The sequence below is a fragment of the Colletotrichum gloeosporioides genome (genome assembly GCF_011800055.1).
Source record: "Colletotrichum gloeosporioides strain Lc1 chromosome Unknown consensus_106, whole genome shotgun sequence".
In the NCBI taxonomy this organism is placed as follows: Eukaryota; Fungi; Ascomycota; class Sordariomycetes; order Glomerellales; family Glomerellaceae; genus Colletotrichum; species Colletotrichum gloeosporioides.
This window is the reverse complement of record NW_025544751.1, coordinates 61,372-76,207: the sequence shown is the minus strand read 5'-3', so window position 1 is coordinate 76,207 and position 14,836 is coordinate 61,372. Positions and strand designations below refer to the sequence as shown.

Sequence of the window (14,836 nt, the reverse complement as noted above, 5' to 3'; positions counted from 1 at the left end):
CACCTTTTGACAAAGGGCTCCGTGGGTACTAGAGCGATGGAGTAGGCCATTCGAATCCCCTGTGGGGGAAGAGGGATGCATGGCTAAGACCGTGGTTGAAAGCAGAAGAACCTCAAACCATCCTTATTTAAGGGCAACAGGATTTCCATGCGTAAATGCGGCTCCCAGTCTTATCTGCCTCCATTGGGTAGGGTGGTACCGAAACGGGTCAGCTGGAGGAGGGTCAAGAGATGTTCCCCCAAATAGTTCCATCGGTATGTTTCAATCTTTCGCGTCTTTGACATTAACGGGAAGAATTGACATGGACAACTCGCATGCGACCCAGTTCCTTATGCTTACTTGGTTACTTGATTCGCGTTGACAGGGTTAGGCGCGCGCCTTCGATCCTTCTAGCCATTCTTGTTGGCCTTAGCCCATCCGACGCCCGCGTCTAAGTCGCACTGAAGTTCCGTCACCACAAACTGTCGCACCTTCAGAAAGACTGTTGGGGGTTAGACGGCGTACAAAGTGAATCAACACTGTCATCGACATCGAGCATGTCGGTTTCGCTTATATGGCCCGCCCGAGAATCAATATTACTCTCTTCTGAGCTGCCTAATAACGCGGAGTGTTCCTCATGCACAACGTCAGGGGATAATGGCCCTAAAAGGTCGTGCTGGGGCCCGCAAAGAGCTCGGGGAATAAGAGCTCGCCTATTCAATTGCCGCCTCCCGTCGCCAAGCGAGCGTTCCTGTCGATCAGACCCTATTGTGCACTGCGATTAAATCTCGGCAGTGGCAGGCAATAATCAGAAAGATCTACGAAAACATCCCAAAGTCCCTGATTTATGACTGCCTGAGAGCACAGCTGCAGGTTCCCTGCATAGCCCCCGGGAGGTGGAGCAAGCTGACATGTTCCACGCTTTCAAAATTAGCTTATGGGGCCCCTTGATGCTTACGGGTTGCATTGATGGCCGCTCCCAAAGGCAGTGCAATTCCCCTCAATTAAGTAGCTATGGATTGATTTTAGACTTTGACATGGGTGTTCTAGGCGGCTAGAATCTAAGTTGAGGATCCTTCGCCAGGCACAGAACCAAATATTCTACCAAAGTCCCTGTTCTTTACCAAAGAAGCTCGATCCTTCGACGTTCAATACATACCAGCCCCCAAATTTCATCTCGACATTAATTAATCTGCTAGGCATCGCGATTATGGCCGACAGCCTTACCGGGGTCGAGACTCAAGCAGCCATTGTGATCTCACCACCAAAGTCCCCTCCACGTCAATGTTGTTCAAGTTAAATAAGATCCAATGTTGCCACTCCTCATCCTTAACTCTCACAGATCAACACAGCCTCAAGCTTCAGCAACCATCACATTCTTTCTCAGGACCTTAATCCTTGCTTTCCCTCTTTCATTAGCCAGATACGCCACAGATCAGTCCTCGATCATGAAGACTTCTGCCACTCTTTTGGCCATTGTGGCCGCTTCCAATGCCTCGCCGCTTGGTGTCTCCGTCAAGCGGGATGCCTTTGATAGCAAGGATGCCATGTGCAAAGGATGGGATCTCACAACCCCCGAGGGCGCCGACAAGCTCTGGGAAGATACCTACTCTGGAGCATCACTTGACCTCTTCATCAAGACTCATTGGGGTAAGTATGCAGCTCTCTATCTTGATATGAACCATCATGTTAATCGATGTATAATGAACAGAACACGAGAATTCTTGGGTTAAGAACCTTGAAGACTTTGTCTCGGGTGGCACATCGGGCAAGTCTGGTGCCGCCGGCTGCTCGGCTCTCGGAAACGAGTGTAAGCCATTGAACGACATGACATGCGATGCCCAATACGACGCCTACGGCAAGACTCCTATTGGCAAGAACTCCTACTGGATCTTCCAAGCGGTAAAGGGCATGCATGCCAAATTCAATGAGCTGAACCGACAGCTCACCAAGGAGACTCTCATCAGCGGACTGCAGATTGGCCAGATGGTGACCGACTTCCAAGGAAACCAGGACGACCCTGGTGACGTCCTTGGATGGCTTTCTGCCGCGGCTTCCATGGGTGGTGCGATCGGAGGTCTGGTTCCTGGAGCTGTAAGTTTGCCAAATTCAGACAAGCATGTGAGGTTTTCAGTACCCTTGCTAACACATTGCCACAACAGGGAACTGCCATTGCTGGTGGCTTCGGTATGCTCAGCGGCATCTTCTCTGGCCTTGCCTCCTCCAACAGCGCCGACGAGATCGACCAAGGCTCAATCTCCGCCGCCTTGGCCGACGCCTTCAAGGCAGCCACGGGCGCCCTCGAAAACACTCTCCGCATCGCCACCGGTGGCGGCACCAGCCAGGCCGAGTACAACTCGCTCCCGGCCCCCAAGTGGGACACCTTTCAGAGCAAGATTACAAAGTTCTACAACGGCGGCTGGTTCCTCGTCGACGACGATGAGCAGGCCGTCACCGTCGCCCTCCAGTCCATCAGCAACAACATCAAGCCAAAGGTCGCCAACGACGTCATGAGTGCCGCCAAGCTCCACCTCGTCGCCGACAGGCGCGACAACGTCAAGTCGCGCGAGGACTGCGGATATGCTCCTGGACGCCAGTGGATGGCACTCCGGGATGGCGAGGAGTACTGCTTCTACATCATGCGCAACAGCCCCAACCCGAACCGTGACAACGACTGGGTTGAGGTCGAGGCCGAGATTTACGACAAGATGGCTTCGTACGGACTTGGAAACCGTGACCCATACTACCGTGCCATCATTGACTGCGCGCTCAACGGTGGAGATAACAAGGATAAGGTTGACCTGAGCAACCTGGCTTGGGGCAAGGTTCCTACATGCTATTTCAACCTGCCAGCAGTGTTCATCGACAAGGATACCAAGGTTGGCTGCGGCAGCCCCTTTGACAACCAGGACTGCAACTACATTGCTGCCACCCCAATCTCTTAGATGGCTACGGCGATAGGAATCGTGTCTCTTCTTCTCGGATACCATTATTTGCTGGTTCTTGGACTAGCCCTCTAAGTCTGTATATAACCTACCATATTTTAGTCCAACAGCTGTCCGGTACTATGACGCAAGCGAACCAATACCCACAAATTCAATGATAAAAGCTATCTCGGTCCGTATGTGGCTCGTGATGTGTTTCGCTATCAACACAAATGCGTCTACAAGGTGTTAGTCTGTCTCAAGCGCGGCCCTAAAACGGTGTACGTGCTCGCACTGCTCAATCAGCTTGCCCAACTCACCTTGGGTACGAGTAGATATAAAGCACCTCAACCAGAGAAATGAGCAGCTCGGAGAGTCAAATTCATCTGATTGACCCATATGGTGACATCCCAGTTTACGTTAAATCACGAATTGCATCTACTCATGTACTCCCGTGTTCGCTTGCTGTGGATGAGTTTGACTGAGATAGATGTCATGTAGTAAAAAAGATAGTATTGATATACAAAGATTCCGCTGGCACCTACGCAAACGCCTTTCTATGACTCTCTGCGGCTATAGTCCTTTTGTCACCTGACTGGTAGCATCTTTGGATGCGCTTCTGATGCCCTTTGTGCCCCTGAAGACTATCATACCCAATGAAGTCGTGTGCCGTCTTCTGCCTGGCATCTCCAGCCCTAGTCACAGGTCAAGTCAGAGTTGGGTGTCAAATGTGTGATGTGTAAAGGCCATTGACTTACGCCTTCCATGTCCGGCTGGCCTCATCTAAACGTTCAGCTGCCCCATTGTGCCACTCCTGACTCTCTGGTGGATTGCCACGGAAGTCCGGGTTACCGCGCTTCTTTTCCATCCTGCCCTGGGGGTTGGCTGTCGCCTTATATGTCTTGACGTCGTTGTCAAGGCGCTCGGCTCGTTTGTCGAGAGCCTTTCCGTGCTCATACTGTACATTGAATGGTGCCATTGGGGGCATTTTCTGCCCATTCAAGGCCCCATCCGTTCTCAAGTGCTGTGTATTGTTGCGATAGAAGTCGTTGTGTCGTGAAGAACCTTTGTCGCTCCACATGGGTGCCGAACCGGTATGGGTGACGGGAGCTACAGCAATGGAGCTGGCTGGCGGGAATCCTCCAGGCTGCTGAGCCTTGGAAGGGTTTCCGCCGGGACCCCAGGTGGGATGCTTCTGTTTGGAACTTGAGGAACCCATGTTGTTCGAAGTAAAGGTATGGAAAGGTAATGGAGATTGTAGGCCAAATAAGACGAAAATGGTCCATGTGTTTGTTATCCAAGTGATCCATGTGAACCCGGATATTGGGGCCTTTTCTACTTGAATCGTCGCTGCGCATTCAGTCTGCTCTTCAAACGATCCAGCACTCCATGTATCATCTCTGTTGGTTTGGTCGTAGTTCAGGCAAGCGCCGGTTTTCAAATGGTACGCCGGCCGGGATTGCAGGCCACCCGGCCGTTCGGAAGCCGCCGCCACAACATCGTGCTGGCTGGGCCTTTGGCAAGAAAGACGCGTTGAATTACAGGCAATTTCTTGTCCTGTATCATACCCCGACAAATCTTGCGGAAGTCAGCTAAGCGCGCGGGGAAAGTTGTCACGTTGGGAGCTAATTATGCAAATAGACCGACATGGGTACTGTTGCAACGCGCGCGTCCTGTGAGGCGCAGTCCACATGTTGTTGGTTGGGCCGGCGGCATTGAGACCAAATAACCGCCAGCAGAGAATAATCCCTAACAGAGGAAGCCTGCTAATTGCATGGACCCAGCGAAGTTAAAATCCAGAACCTGTCAGCTTCAATTTCCAACACCAACACTCAAAAACAATCTGCGTTTCGGCTAGCCACTCATCTCAATGGCGGACTTCGGCGGATCGCATAACCCGGCTGACCTGTCGTCTCTTCCGCAAGAACTTTTGAGATTGATTTTGTCGCATTCTTCCGACATTCACAGCCTTTTACACGCTGTTGCGTCTTGTCGCGCATTTTATGGCGCATTTCACTCGTTTTCAAGTCCCTTGATCGACTCCGTCTTGCACCGAGAGCTGGATTGTTCATTACTCCCCGAGGTCATTCGAGCTATCCAAGCGAGTCGACTGCGCAACTCAAGCCTTTCGAAGCAGGAGCTATCAGAAGCTAGGAAGCACCTTCTTCAGCGTGAGCCAGAGGGATCCCTGGATTGGACAGTCTCCGAAGGAATTGCCGCCATACAACTACGCAACAATGTCGCAGACCTTTCGCTTGCGATTTGTAGGGAATACTTGAATAATCTCGAGTCTCACATTGGCAATGGACACGAATGGCCACCTTCTGACGACGAGTTACGTCGTATCCAACAGGCTCTGTTTCGATTCGAGACTTACTGCAACACCTTTCCACCTCTAGGTGAACACCTTTGGCCAAATGATGACGTTCGAGAAGAATGGACCACCTTTTTCGACATCTACCAGCCCTGGGAAATTGAGCAACTCGGAAGTGTCCATGAGGCGCTCTTCCGCCTCCTTGCACCTCGTACGTAGTCGCCGATTTTACAGTCCGAGTTCTTCGGATTTTTGAGGAGTATACTAACATAGATTACAGTCTTTAATGATTGTGCCATGCACGATATATCCTGGGCCTGGGATGAAGTGAGGTACGCACGCGATTATGATGATGGCCACGTGGAGTGGCTATTGTCTGGCGGCTTAAGATACGTCAACAAAATCCTGAATACCGCAAATTTTCACGATCGCTGGGTACTCATGGGCGGCCGTGAGGCTATACATCATGAATGCAACTGGCTGTACGAGACTTTCCAGACGTACAAGAACCTATTTTTGTTAAGACAAAAAGGTCAGGAATCCGGCATAGGGCGGGTCACCAAACCAGGCGATGTGAAGGAAGATGACACCCTTTCTACCGTCGAGAGGCTTTGGGAGTGGTCCCATGTGAAACACTACGAAGGCTGGGGCGAGCAGAGCTTTAGGTGCAATATGGCGATGGAGGACCTTTTCAGATCACTGAGGTCGTGTGGATATGTGTTCTGGGACGAAGGCAGATTGACACGTATTGGATGGTTCGACCAAAGTGTACATGATCTCGACCTTGACATTGGGGATGAAATCTACAAAAACGCCCCTTCACTTCGATCAGAAGAACGTTCTTGGATAATTCGATCTGGTCTTTATCAGGAAGGTAAACGTGGTTACTGGGACGGAAATCCAGAGACGACAGCTATCGACCCCTCACAAGAATGGAGGCTAGCAGCTTACGACTAGTGTCCGAGGGTGATTTATAGCAGAAGATTTTCTTGGGGTTTCTTGTGCTCAATTTTGCTTCATGTTACTTCCTTTTCATTTTTGCTGTTCTGTGGTAGAGATTTGTGCTTGTCTTAACCGACAATTGATTTTATGACTTGACCAATGGCCCAAGTATGAAGTTGTTTACTAAGTAGGTTTATCACACCTAAAGAGGGAACGTCATAGAGAATAATCCCGCCAACGGGATAGGACTGTGTACGTCTATCATCGCGAAATGAGATTGGTTTCGTGAAAACTTCAACATCCCTACAGACTTGTTTGCTTTCATGGGCCTGTCTGCCTTATAAAACACATGCATTGACACACCGTATTAATGTTCACGTTCCTTTTGCACTTTTCGCGATATTCTGGATGCTATGCTCGCTCTGGATGTCATGGTTGTGATGAAGTGAATCATAAATATTGAGTATTGGGTACATTCGAGGCAGCTGTCATGAATTGGCTTGCTACCTGCGCTATCACACCGTCATCAAATATTCTCGTTAAGACACAAATTTCCATTAAATGTCTGAATTCACTCCCAGAGTTAGCTGCGTTTTCTTCATCAAGGTTTCTATAATACTGAGTGACACATACGCATTGAAGATTGCCCGGCTTACTGACAAATCATACCGACGCCGCCAACAGGCGCGTACGTGCTCTTGCAAGTTGTGCCAGAGCAGCATCCGCGGTCTCCAGGACCACCACAGTTGGCTTCTGATGGTCAGCCTTAGTTGCACACCAAACGTCTGAGATGTAATTGAGACTTACCACCCTTAGAAGTTGTCCTGCCTCTGGACCAGGCCGACATCAACAGATGCAGCAGAGGCGGCAGCAACAAGGGTAAGCACAAAAGCGAGAGTGAACTTCATTTTGAAAATTGATGAGATGAAAGAGAAGGATTATAGAGCACTGTGATCCAGTCTTTGGGGCGAGGCATGGAAGCCTATATATACTCATCCGCTCGCCTTTCCACCGTTACATTGCCTCTCTGGGTCGCTTGGCTCCTTGATCGGAATTGATAGTAAACACCCTGTTGATCATGTTGCCGAGAACACCAAGCCGCGACCTGGAGTTGTGTACACGGACTACATTACTCAAGTGAATCGTCTTGAGCTAGTTGTCGCCTATGCCATGAGCTGGCCAGGGGTCAACTGTCTCCATGCTGAACTCAAATATGTGGGGTGCAATCGCGTTTGCTCATCAGCCGAACCCCGCGAGTTTCGCTCAGTTGCCATTCATTGTATCATGTTAACTCACTGTAATTTAGTGCCCCCTTGGCCCCATATTTTGTTTGGGCGTTGCCGACAAACATCTGATCCGACGAGGACGAACCCATTGCCTGCGCGTTGCTCGTTATCGAAGACGCCCGTTGTAGACGAGCCACGCGTTCCGCGCTCAGACGCCTGACTCGCAAGTTTGATAATCCAAGAGTTCCAGGAGCTCCGTAAGGATTGTGAAATGTGATTGCACCTCTCGCTGGTGCTCCACCTCAACGTGATCATCGCGAGGGCTTGACTGGTGTTAAACTAGTGACGAAACGCAGAAGTTGGTCATGGGCATGCGAAGCATCACCAACTTTCTTACGTAGGAAAGGCTTCCATGTTTGATGCGGAATAGATAACGCTGGACGATGCCAAGCTTCGGGCTAGGGTTCTGGGGCCAGCGATTAGCAGCCAGGGGGACAACCTTACTAAGGGCCTTTTGAACCTTAAAATGCACCAAAAGCCTGAAGGTTGATTGCGATATTGGTTTAATAAGTTTATTTGAACCACGCATTGTCTATTAAACCAGGTCTCAGTATTTCTCAGAGAACACCTCTGTAAGTGCTGATTTGGGAATGTCAATATTCGTGTTATGTAAGTCCTCAATTCCAACCGCAAGCTATGTTCCATACATGAATGTGCGTCTTTGGTCCCCTCTCCGTATCTCAGATCTGGCTTCAGCTGCAAACTGAGTTTCATCCCACGTTCCAATCTCAATTGCGCGCTTTCTGTTCTCCATTTTGTACGCGTATTTGAGGAACACCAAACCGCAAATGCCGCAAGCCATAATGACCATAGTTATGATCAGAGGTACCTCGTCTATCAGATGTCAGTTTGAAAAGCCCTGTTTACGTGGGAGGATCGATTGACCTACATCTTGGCGCATACTTGCTTTTAAAAACCTGTCCTGCGATAACGCCGGCAATGTTGGACCATCCATTGATCCCCATCATGACGCTTCTAGTGCCCTTCCATGGCGTGTTTCCTGCTAGCCATACTGCTAGCAGGGGACCGCCAACAAAAACGCCTGCCATGCAAACATGAGCGAAACCGTATCGAAGCTGGGTGTTGGTCGAAGTAGCCATGACGATGCAACCGATGATACCCAGACACATGCCGCCGACAGTATGCATAGAGCGTTCCTTCAAATGGTCGCTCAGCCAAACGATGACAAGAAGGCCGACAGTACCACTACAGGTAAAGTTAGTCCAACCCAAGAAGAAACATTGTGACTTGTAAAGCAACTCACACTACAAACGGGGGAACACTCATTAGAGTTGCCTGAATGCCAGAGTATCCCATGCCCTGAACTATCAGTGGCAGAAATGTCGTAAAAGCCGTTACTGGAAGGACAGTTGTGATATTGCAAACCACAACGAGAAGCTTCTTCCAATCTTTTGCGACGTCAATGAAATCGCGCTTGACAACGGCGGTGCTCCCGATATCGCCCTCCTCCTGAGTTCCCGCTAAATCAATCTCCATCCGGCGTATAGCGTGAGCACGCTCCTCGGTCGTGAGAAGCCAGGCGGTTGAAAGGTTCTTGGGCAGAATAAAGAAGGTCAAGATACCAAGGAAAACCGTTATAGCGCCTTCAAATAGGAAGACCACTTGCCATCCGTGTATGGTGGGTGAGCTAATTTTCAGAAGTCCGTATGCCAAGACTCCAGCGAATGCCCCCGCGACGGAGTACATCCCCGTGAACATCCCGACTCGGAAGCCGACATCATACTTGGGATACAACGTGGACATATAAAACATACCGATCTGAGTGAATCCAGACTCGGCAGCACCGATTAGAAGTCGAAGGGCAATAAGCGTACCACTGCTTTTGATGGCGGCGTGGCACATGCAGAGTCCACCCCATGCGATGAGCTGAAGTCCCAAAAAGTACTTGACGCCAACGCGGCGTGCCAGAATCACCATGAATGGCTGAAGTGGCACGTACGTAGCAGAGAAAAGTGATAAGGAGTTTGGGATATCGTCAGGGGAAAGGTTCGCATCTTTGATAAACGAGCTGGTCGCCACGAAGCCAATGTTGGTTTTGTCGATGCCACAGAACTGGCTTAGGTGAGCTCAAGAAAGAATGCGTCAGATGCCTTCGTTGTTCTACTCACAATGAATTCAACCGCCAAAAGACTGACGACGATCAAATCAAGTTTGAGGTTGACCCTTCTGTCGATTCTTTTCTCCTCGTCGTCCACGGGGCGATAGTGGGTCTGGTGCTGTTGGGCGACATCATTCTGTACAATTTCGAGATGCTCAGGGTCATTATCCCCTTTATCATGAGGTAACGCACGGCTCATATTGTCTCGGGGTAAACAGATGGCCCTGTGCCTCGAGCTATAACACTTGTCTACGGGGCTGTTTCCTTTTGTACTGAGAGGCCTGAGCATAAAGCTGTGCCAGGTTCATCACACAGTGCCGCCACACCAACCCCAGATTTTCCCCAGATTGCCTATTAGATTAAACCCGATCTTAAAAAGAATAAATAATCTGCATCTACCTTCTCGCTGTGTCGTTCAATAGGTTGTTCAGATTTCTTGGCTGTCGTTTTCCCACATCGGCCAGCACAACCACCCCACTTTCCCACTCACTAGGCCACCTACATCGAAGCCGAGGATGACTTCGCTATTCGACGACCCGAAAGCTTGCAGCGGATTGCGACTCAGACGGTCCCGGATTTTATAGTGAGGGGCTGTCAATGGGTTCTGTCTGATTTCAGGCCGTGCTGCAAGACATGACCTGGGCCGCTGGGCGTTCAACTTTCGCTCGATCACGTCTCCGGGCCATTCCAACCGTATGTAAACTAACGACAAGCTTTCACAGGTTAAACGTCTTCTCATCTTTTGGTCACCAGATTTCACCGATGGGCATGGCTGCCATTAGCACCTCAGAGCAGGTCCAAAGGGACAACTTACCTTTTGACATCGATACGTCAGCCGCAGTGATCAGCAACGATCCCGCCAAGATCTATGAAGAGTACCGATATCTTCGAAAAGAATGTCCCCTCATTCACACCAGCCAGTATGGGGGATATTGGCTTCTTACGCGGTATGATGACGTTAAACGAGCAGCTATGGATTCCGAAACCTACATATCGAGTGTCAGGGCAGTTGTACCAAGCGACCCTAGAGGCATCCGAAGACCGCCTTTGAACTTTGACGCACCAGCTCATACCCCCTTCCGAACTGCGCTTGAACGCACAGTGAAGCCAGCTCGACTGAGACGACTACGGGAGCCATTGCAGAAGCATGCGGAAGCGGAGCTCGCGCCTCTAATAGCCCGGGGCCGTGGAGACATCAGTGCCGAGTTTGCAGCGAACTTTGTTGCCCGCATGGAATCCGAATGGTTAAATCTCGAGCCCGATGTTGCTCCAAAACTGGCTGTCACTGCCGCAAGTTGGCTCAATGCTTGGAGGATGCAGGACGGTGAGACGGTCACGACAAATTCACAGAAAATGTATCAAATCGCACAAGAACTCCTTGCCGACCGACGGATACATCCAAGGGACCCAGAAGAAGACCCAGCGTCTTCACTACTCCTAGAGCGAGATGCTGAGGGTCATCCTTTGAAGGAGGAACATCTCATGTAAGGCCCATGCTATATCAACGCATTGCATTTCTCACCTTCGTCCAGCGGGTGCCTCCGACAATCTTTGGTGGTGGGTGTTGTCGCGCCCCCCATTCTCATCGGCTCAATATGCAACCACCTTTCCAAAGACAAAGAATTGCAGAACAGACTTAGAGAGGATGAGTCCCTCATACCAGCTGCAATTGAGGAGTTCTTGCGACTCTACAGTCCATATCGAGGCTTTGCGAGGACGACTTCAAAGGAAGTCTGTCTTCATGGCAAGACGATACATCCGAAAGAGCCAATCACCCTGTGCTATACAGCAGCCAATCGTGACCCAGAGGTCTTTGAGAATCCCGACGATTTCATTCTTCACAGAGAGAACATTGCATCGCACATGGGATTCGGAAGGGGAAGACATAGATGTGCAGGCATGCCACTTGCAAGATTGTGAGTTTATTAGACGTCACGGAACTTGAAGAGCTTGTACTGATTGTGTACTAGGGCTCTTGACATTGTTCTCCGCGTGATCCTGCGAAGCACGATGGACTTTGAGGTAGACGGTGAGTTGCAATACTCAAGAATGCCGGAGTTGGGGATTATCAGCTGCCCCATGAGGTTTGTTCAATGATGAGGGCCGCGAGGAATTTGGCGACAGTGAGGGAAACATATCAATCAAGCATTCTTAATCCAGTCGGGCGGGAACACACACCAAGTAGTCTCGTCGTGGTAAATGATATACAGAGAAATAATATCAGCCGTGTGAATTCTGGCCGCGCTTGGGCTCATTTTTCGTAAGGGCGTGTCTAGTGATTGAATCGCTTAAGCAGAAGGTTCAAGATATCCGAAGTCTAGACACCGATATCAGAGTTCCCCTGACTCAGTCCACGAAATGCGGTCGCTCTCCGCACGGACTTTCCATCACATCGGCCTGAACTCCATCACGGCACGATCATATCAATATCGCTTGGAAGGAGACCGTAGCAAATCGGCTGTTCGTGTTGCTATGCCCCGTAGGTTCAATAACCCAGCACGATGGTGGGAAATGTGGAGCTCACCCGTGTGGGAGAAATGGGAAAGACGACTGTCCGGGGTGGGTGAGTTGTCGTGGGTGAATGTGGGAAAGGGGTACCCTTGTCACCATCGGCTCTTTAGCGTGATTTTCGGCATTTGCTGCAGTCTGCACAATTGTCGCGGGGGCTGCGGGGAAGTTGGGGAAAAAGCTCTTCTTCTCTCCATCAACACATTCGTAATAGCCACCGCACATGTGGGAAATGCATATGTGACGCAACCGCCATGGCCGACGAATCCCGAGAGACGGCCCCGGTTACCAATTTCGAATGTTCCTTCTGCCGAAGGAGGTTCACAAAGAAGGAACACCTCAAGGTGAGAGGCTCTCAGCAACTGCTGCCGACCAATGACGTCCTCAGCTGAAGTTTCCCTCAGAGACACGAAAGAGCCCGTAAGTCTAGCGCGTTGGTAAAATCCACCACGCGCAGGTGATTTTCTGCCCGGTCTTCCAGATTCTGACCTCCACTTAAGATACCGGATCAAGACCTTTCAAATGCACAATATGTGATAGGTGCTTTTCCCGTGGAGATGTGCTCAACAGACACGTCAAAGGACACAAGCAGGGAGCCCAGCCACAACTCACTCCGAGCGGAGTTGCAAGCAGTGCCTCATCTTCAGTTCACCCTTTTCAGCCCCCTGCCGGAAACGTCGCGATACACAATGTGGCGCCTCAGGTTTCTCAGGCAATGCATGCCAGCGTAGTGTCTGCCTCAGACCATGAGGGCAACAACCACGATGTCGCTTCTTCGTCTCTTCTTTGGCCTGACTCTGAAGAACTCTTCCAAAGTCTGATGTCAGCGGATGGGATGACGTGGGACCAGTCTATGCCTGGATTGATCCCATCGGCCTATCAGCCCCAGGATGTGCAGTCTGCTGGACTCAGTAGTACTGCCGATGGCGATGAGCTTGCCCTCGCAGAGGATGGGCAACGTGCGGTACAGACTATCAATGGAATCCTCACGAACACGGTGAGACAGTCCTCCTGATGACCCAGGTCTTTGAGTCTTCGATGTTGAAAGTAGGCCTGCTGACTGACCTTTGTCGCCCTCAAGCTATTCAACGTTACCTCTCATGTAGAACTCTCCGATTTAACCCCTCGGTTCCTCGACAGCAGCCTACATATGTTCTTTACTAAGTTCGTACCCATACTTCCGATCATTCACCGCCCTACGTTCGTGTATCGGGACTGTTCGGCTCCACTCCTCTTGAACGCGATTGCTCTTGGTTCTCTGTTCCTCGGGACGGAAGATGCTACAGTAAAAGTAAGCAACTCAATAGCGTCTCTGTGAGATTCTAATTCTGACCAGCGTATGATCAGGGTGAAGCACTGTGGAGGCTTGCATACACAGCAATTGCGACCTCATGGCCGGAAATGACCGGTCATAAGAGAGAGCACGACGCGTGCAGTGGAGTTGAACTCGTTCTCACGGCGTTATTGAGTCAGATCTATGCAGCTCTGTCCAGGGTGAGTTAAATCCCTTTAAGCCGATGCATGAACGCCGTCGTGACTAACCACTTGTCTAGAATCGGACGTTGAGAATGACTAGCCAGACTTTCTACGGACTCAGCATGCATTGGGCGCAGTACTGTGGGATGTACGACCTAGTGCCTTACCGACAGACCTTGCCACAGACTCACGACTCCATCGAGACGAAAATGCACGCTTGGAGATCATGGGCGGCGAGGGAGACGCAATTGAGAACGCTACTAGGCCTGTGCATCATTGACGGCGTGGTCTCGCAGTTCAGTGGAAACCTTGTCAACACCTGGTCAGCCACAAACTCGCTGCCACTATCTGCCGATGAAGACGCTTTTGCTGCTGAGACAGTAGACGAGTGGATCGAGGTAATGGTATCTCGCGGATACAACACGGGGAGTGGGCCAGATCGGTTCTCAGACCTCTATCACTCGCTCGTTCCTGACGGAACACACATGGGCCCAGTCTACTGCTTGCCAGGGCTCCTCAACATCAGGATTCTCCTTGAAATCTTGGCATCGCTTACAAATGACTTCGAAAGATTGAACAAGGGTTCGCAGGCACAGGTTGCTCAGAAGCTTGGAGCCGTGAAAGCATTGGTAACTCTGCGGAGCCATCTTGCTCAAAGCACGACCTTGTCGGCAGCAGACAAGACTATTGGGCTACTGCGATGGCATGCCGTCTGCCTCGACCTAGTTGTCAGTACTGCTCGTGGGGCGAGAAGAATGTGTTATCACTACAACATCACACAGCACATCTTTGGGGGAAAGAAGCGCGAAGAGCCAAGCAGGATAGACCCAAATGCCTGGACGCAGGGTCTTAGGGCGAGAAAATGTTTGCTTCATGCCATGGAGATCCACAAGATTGCATCCGAGATACCTCTCGGAATCATTCACGACACATGTCTACCTGGGGCGTTGTTTGCGGCAGCCACGACTTTCAGCTCATTCGCCCTTCCCGGGCTGTCGAAGGTCCTAGTCCCTCCCTCCGTGGACTGGAGTATGGTGATCCTACAAGGCCTAGACGACACAGGACAAGGCACGACGTCTTCGACGGCTGATGTATCGAAAGACACGCTGGCGTTTCTCACGAATAATGTGAATCCCCAATCCCCAGGATGGATCGCTCAGAATTTGGTGTATGAGCTGAGCGCAATTCGGATACTGCTGCATAGTCTTTCCCAACACTGGGGCGTCACGCGAGAGATGGAGGAGGTGGTTGGAGCATGGGAAGCCCGGTGTAGTTGACGGCATATGAC

General features: G+C 50.7%; 5 protein-coding genes across 5 annotated transcripts; 3 read left to right on the top strand and 2 right to left on the bottom strand.

Moving 5' to 3' along the window:
- Window positions 1-1,427: 1,427 nt before the first annotated feature.
- GCG54_00002388 (uncharacterized protein) lies at window positions 1,428-2,924 on the top strand (the record flags this gene model as incomplete). The annotated part of the gene is made up of 3 exons (XM_045402480.1): window positions 1,428-1,629; window positions 1,691-2,073; window positions 2,142-2,924. The coding sequence occupies 3 exons, from the start codon at window positions 1,428-1,430 to the stop codon at window positions 2,922-2,924; spliced, it is 1,368 nt and encodes a 455-aa protein (XP_045257003.1).
- A 733-nt stretch (window positions 2,925-3,657) lies between these two features.
- GCG54_00002387 (uncharacterized protein) lies at window positions 3,658-4,122 on the bottom strand (the record flags this gene model as incomplete). The annotated part of the gene is made up of 1 exon (XM_045402479.1): window positions 3,658-4,122. The coding sequence occupies one exon, from the start codon at window positions 4,120-4,122 to the stop codon at window positions 3,658-3,660; it is 465 nt and encodes a 154-aa protein (XP_045257002.1).
- Window positions 4,123-4,773: 651 nt separating this feature from the next.
- On the top strand, window positions 4,774-6,174 carry GCG54_00002386 (uncharacterized protein; the record flags this gene model as incomplete). Its single annotated transcript, XM_045402478.1, has 2 exons — window positions 4,774-5,428; window positions 5,498-6,174. The coding sequence occupies 2 exons, from the start codon at window positions 4,774-4,776 to the stop codon at window positions 6,172-6,174; spliced, it is 1,332 nt and encodes a 443-aa protein (XP_045257001.1).
- A 1,905-nt stretch (window positions 6,175-8,079) lies between these two features.
- GCG54_00002384 (putative transporter C11D3.18C) lies at window positions 8,080-9,763 on the bottom strand (the record flags this gene model as incomplete). Its single annotated transcript, XM_045402477.1, has 4 exons — window positions 8,080-8,279; window positions 8,335-8,651; window positions 8,710-9,518; window positions 9,575-9,763. 4 exons carry the CDS (start codon window positions 9,761-9,763, stop codon window positions 8,080-8,082), a joined length of 1,515 nt encoding a protein of 504 aa, XP_045257000.1.
- Window positions 9,764-10,326: 563 nt separating this feature from the next.
- On the top strand, window positions 10,327-14,825 carry GCG54_00002383 (Pulcherriminic acid synthase; the record flags this gene model as incomplete). Its single annotated transcript, XM_045402476.1, has 6 exons — window positions 10,327-11,048; window positions 11,097-11,480; window positions 11,535-11,593; window positions 12,654-13,069; window positions 13,626-14,276; window positions 14,331-14,825. The coding sequence occupies 6 exons, from the start codon at window positions 10,327-10,329 to the stop codon at window positions 14,823-14,825; spliced, it is 2,727 nt and encodes a 908-aa protein (XP_045256999.1).
- Window positions 14,826-14,836: the final 11 nt, after the last annotated feature.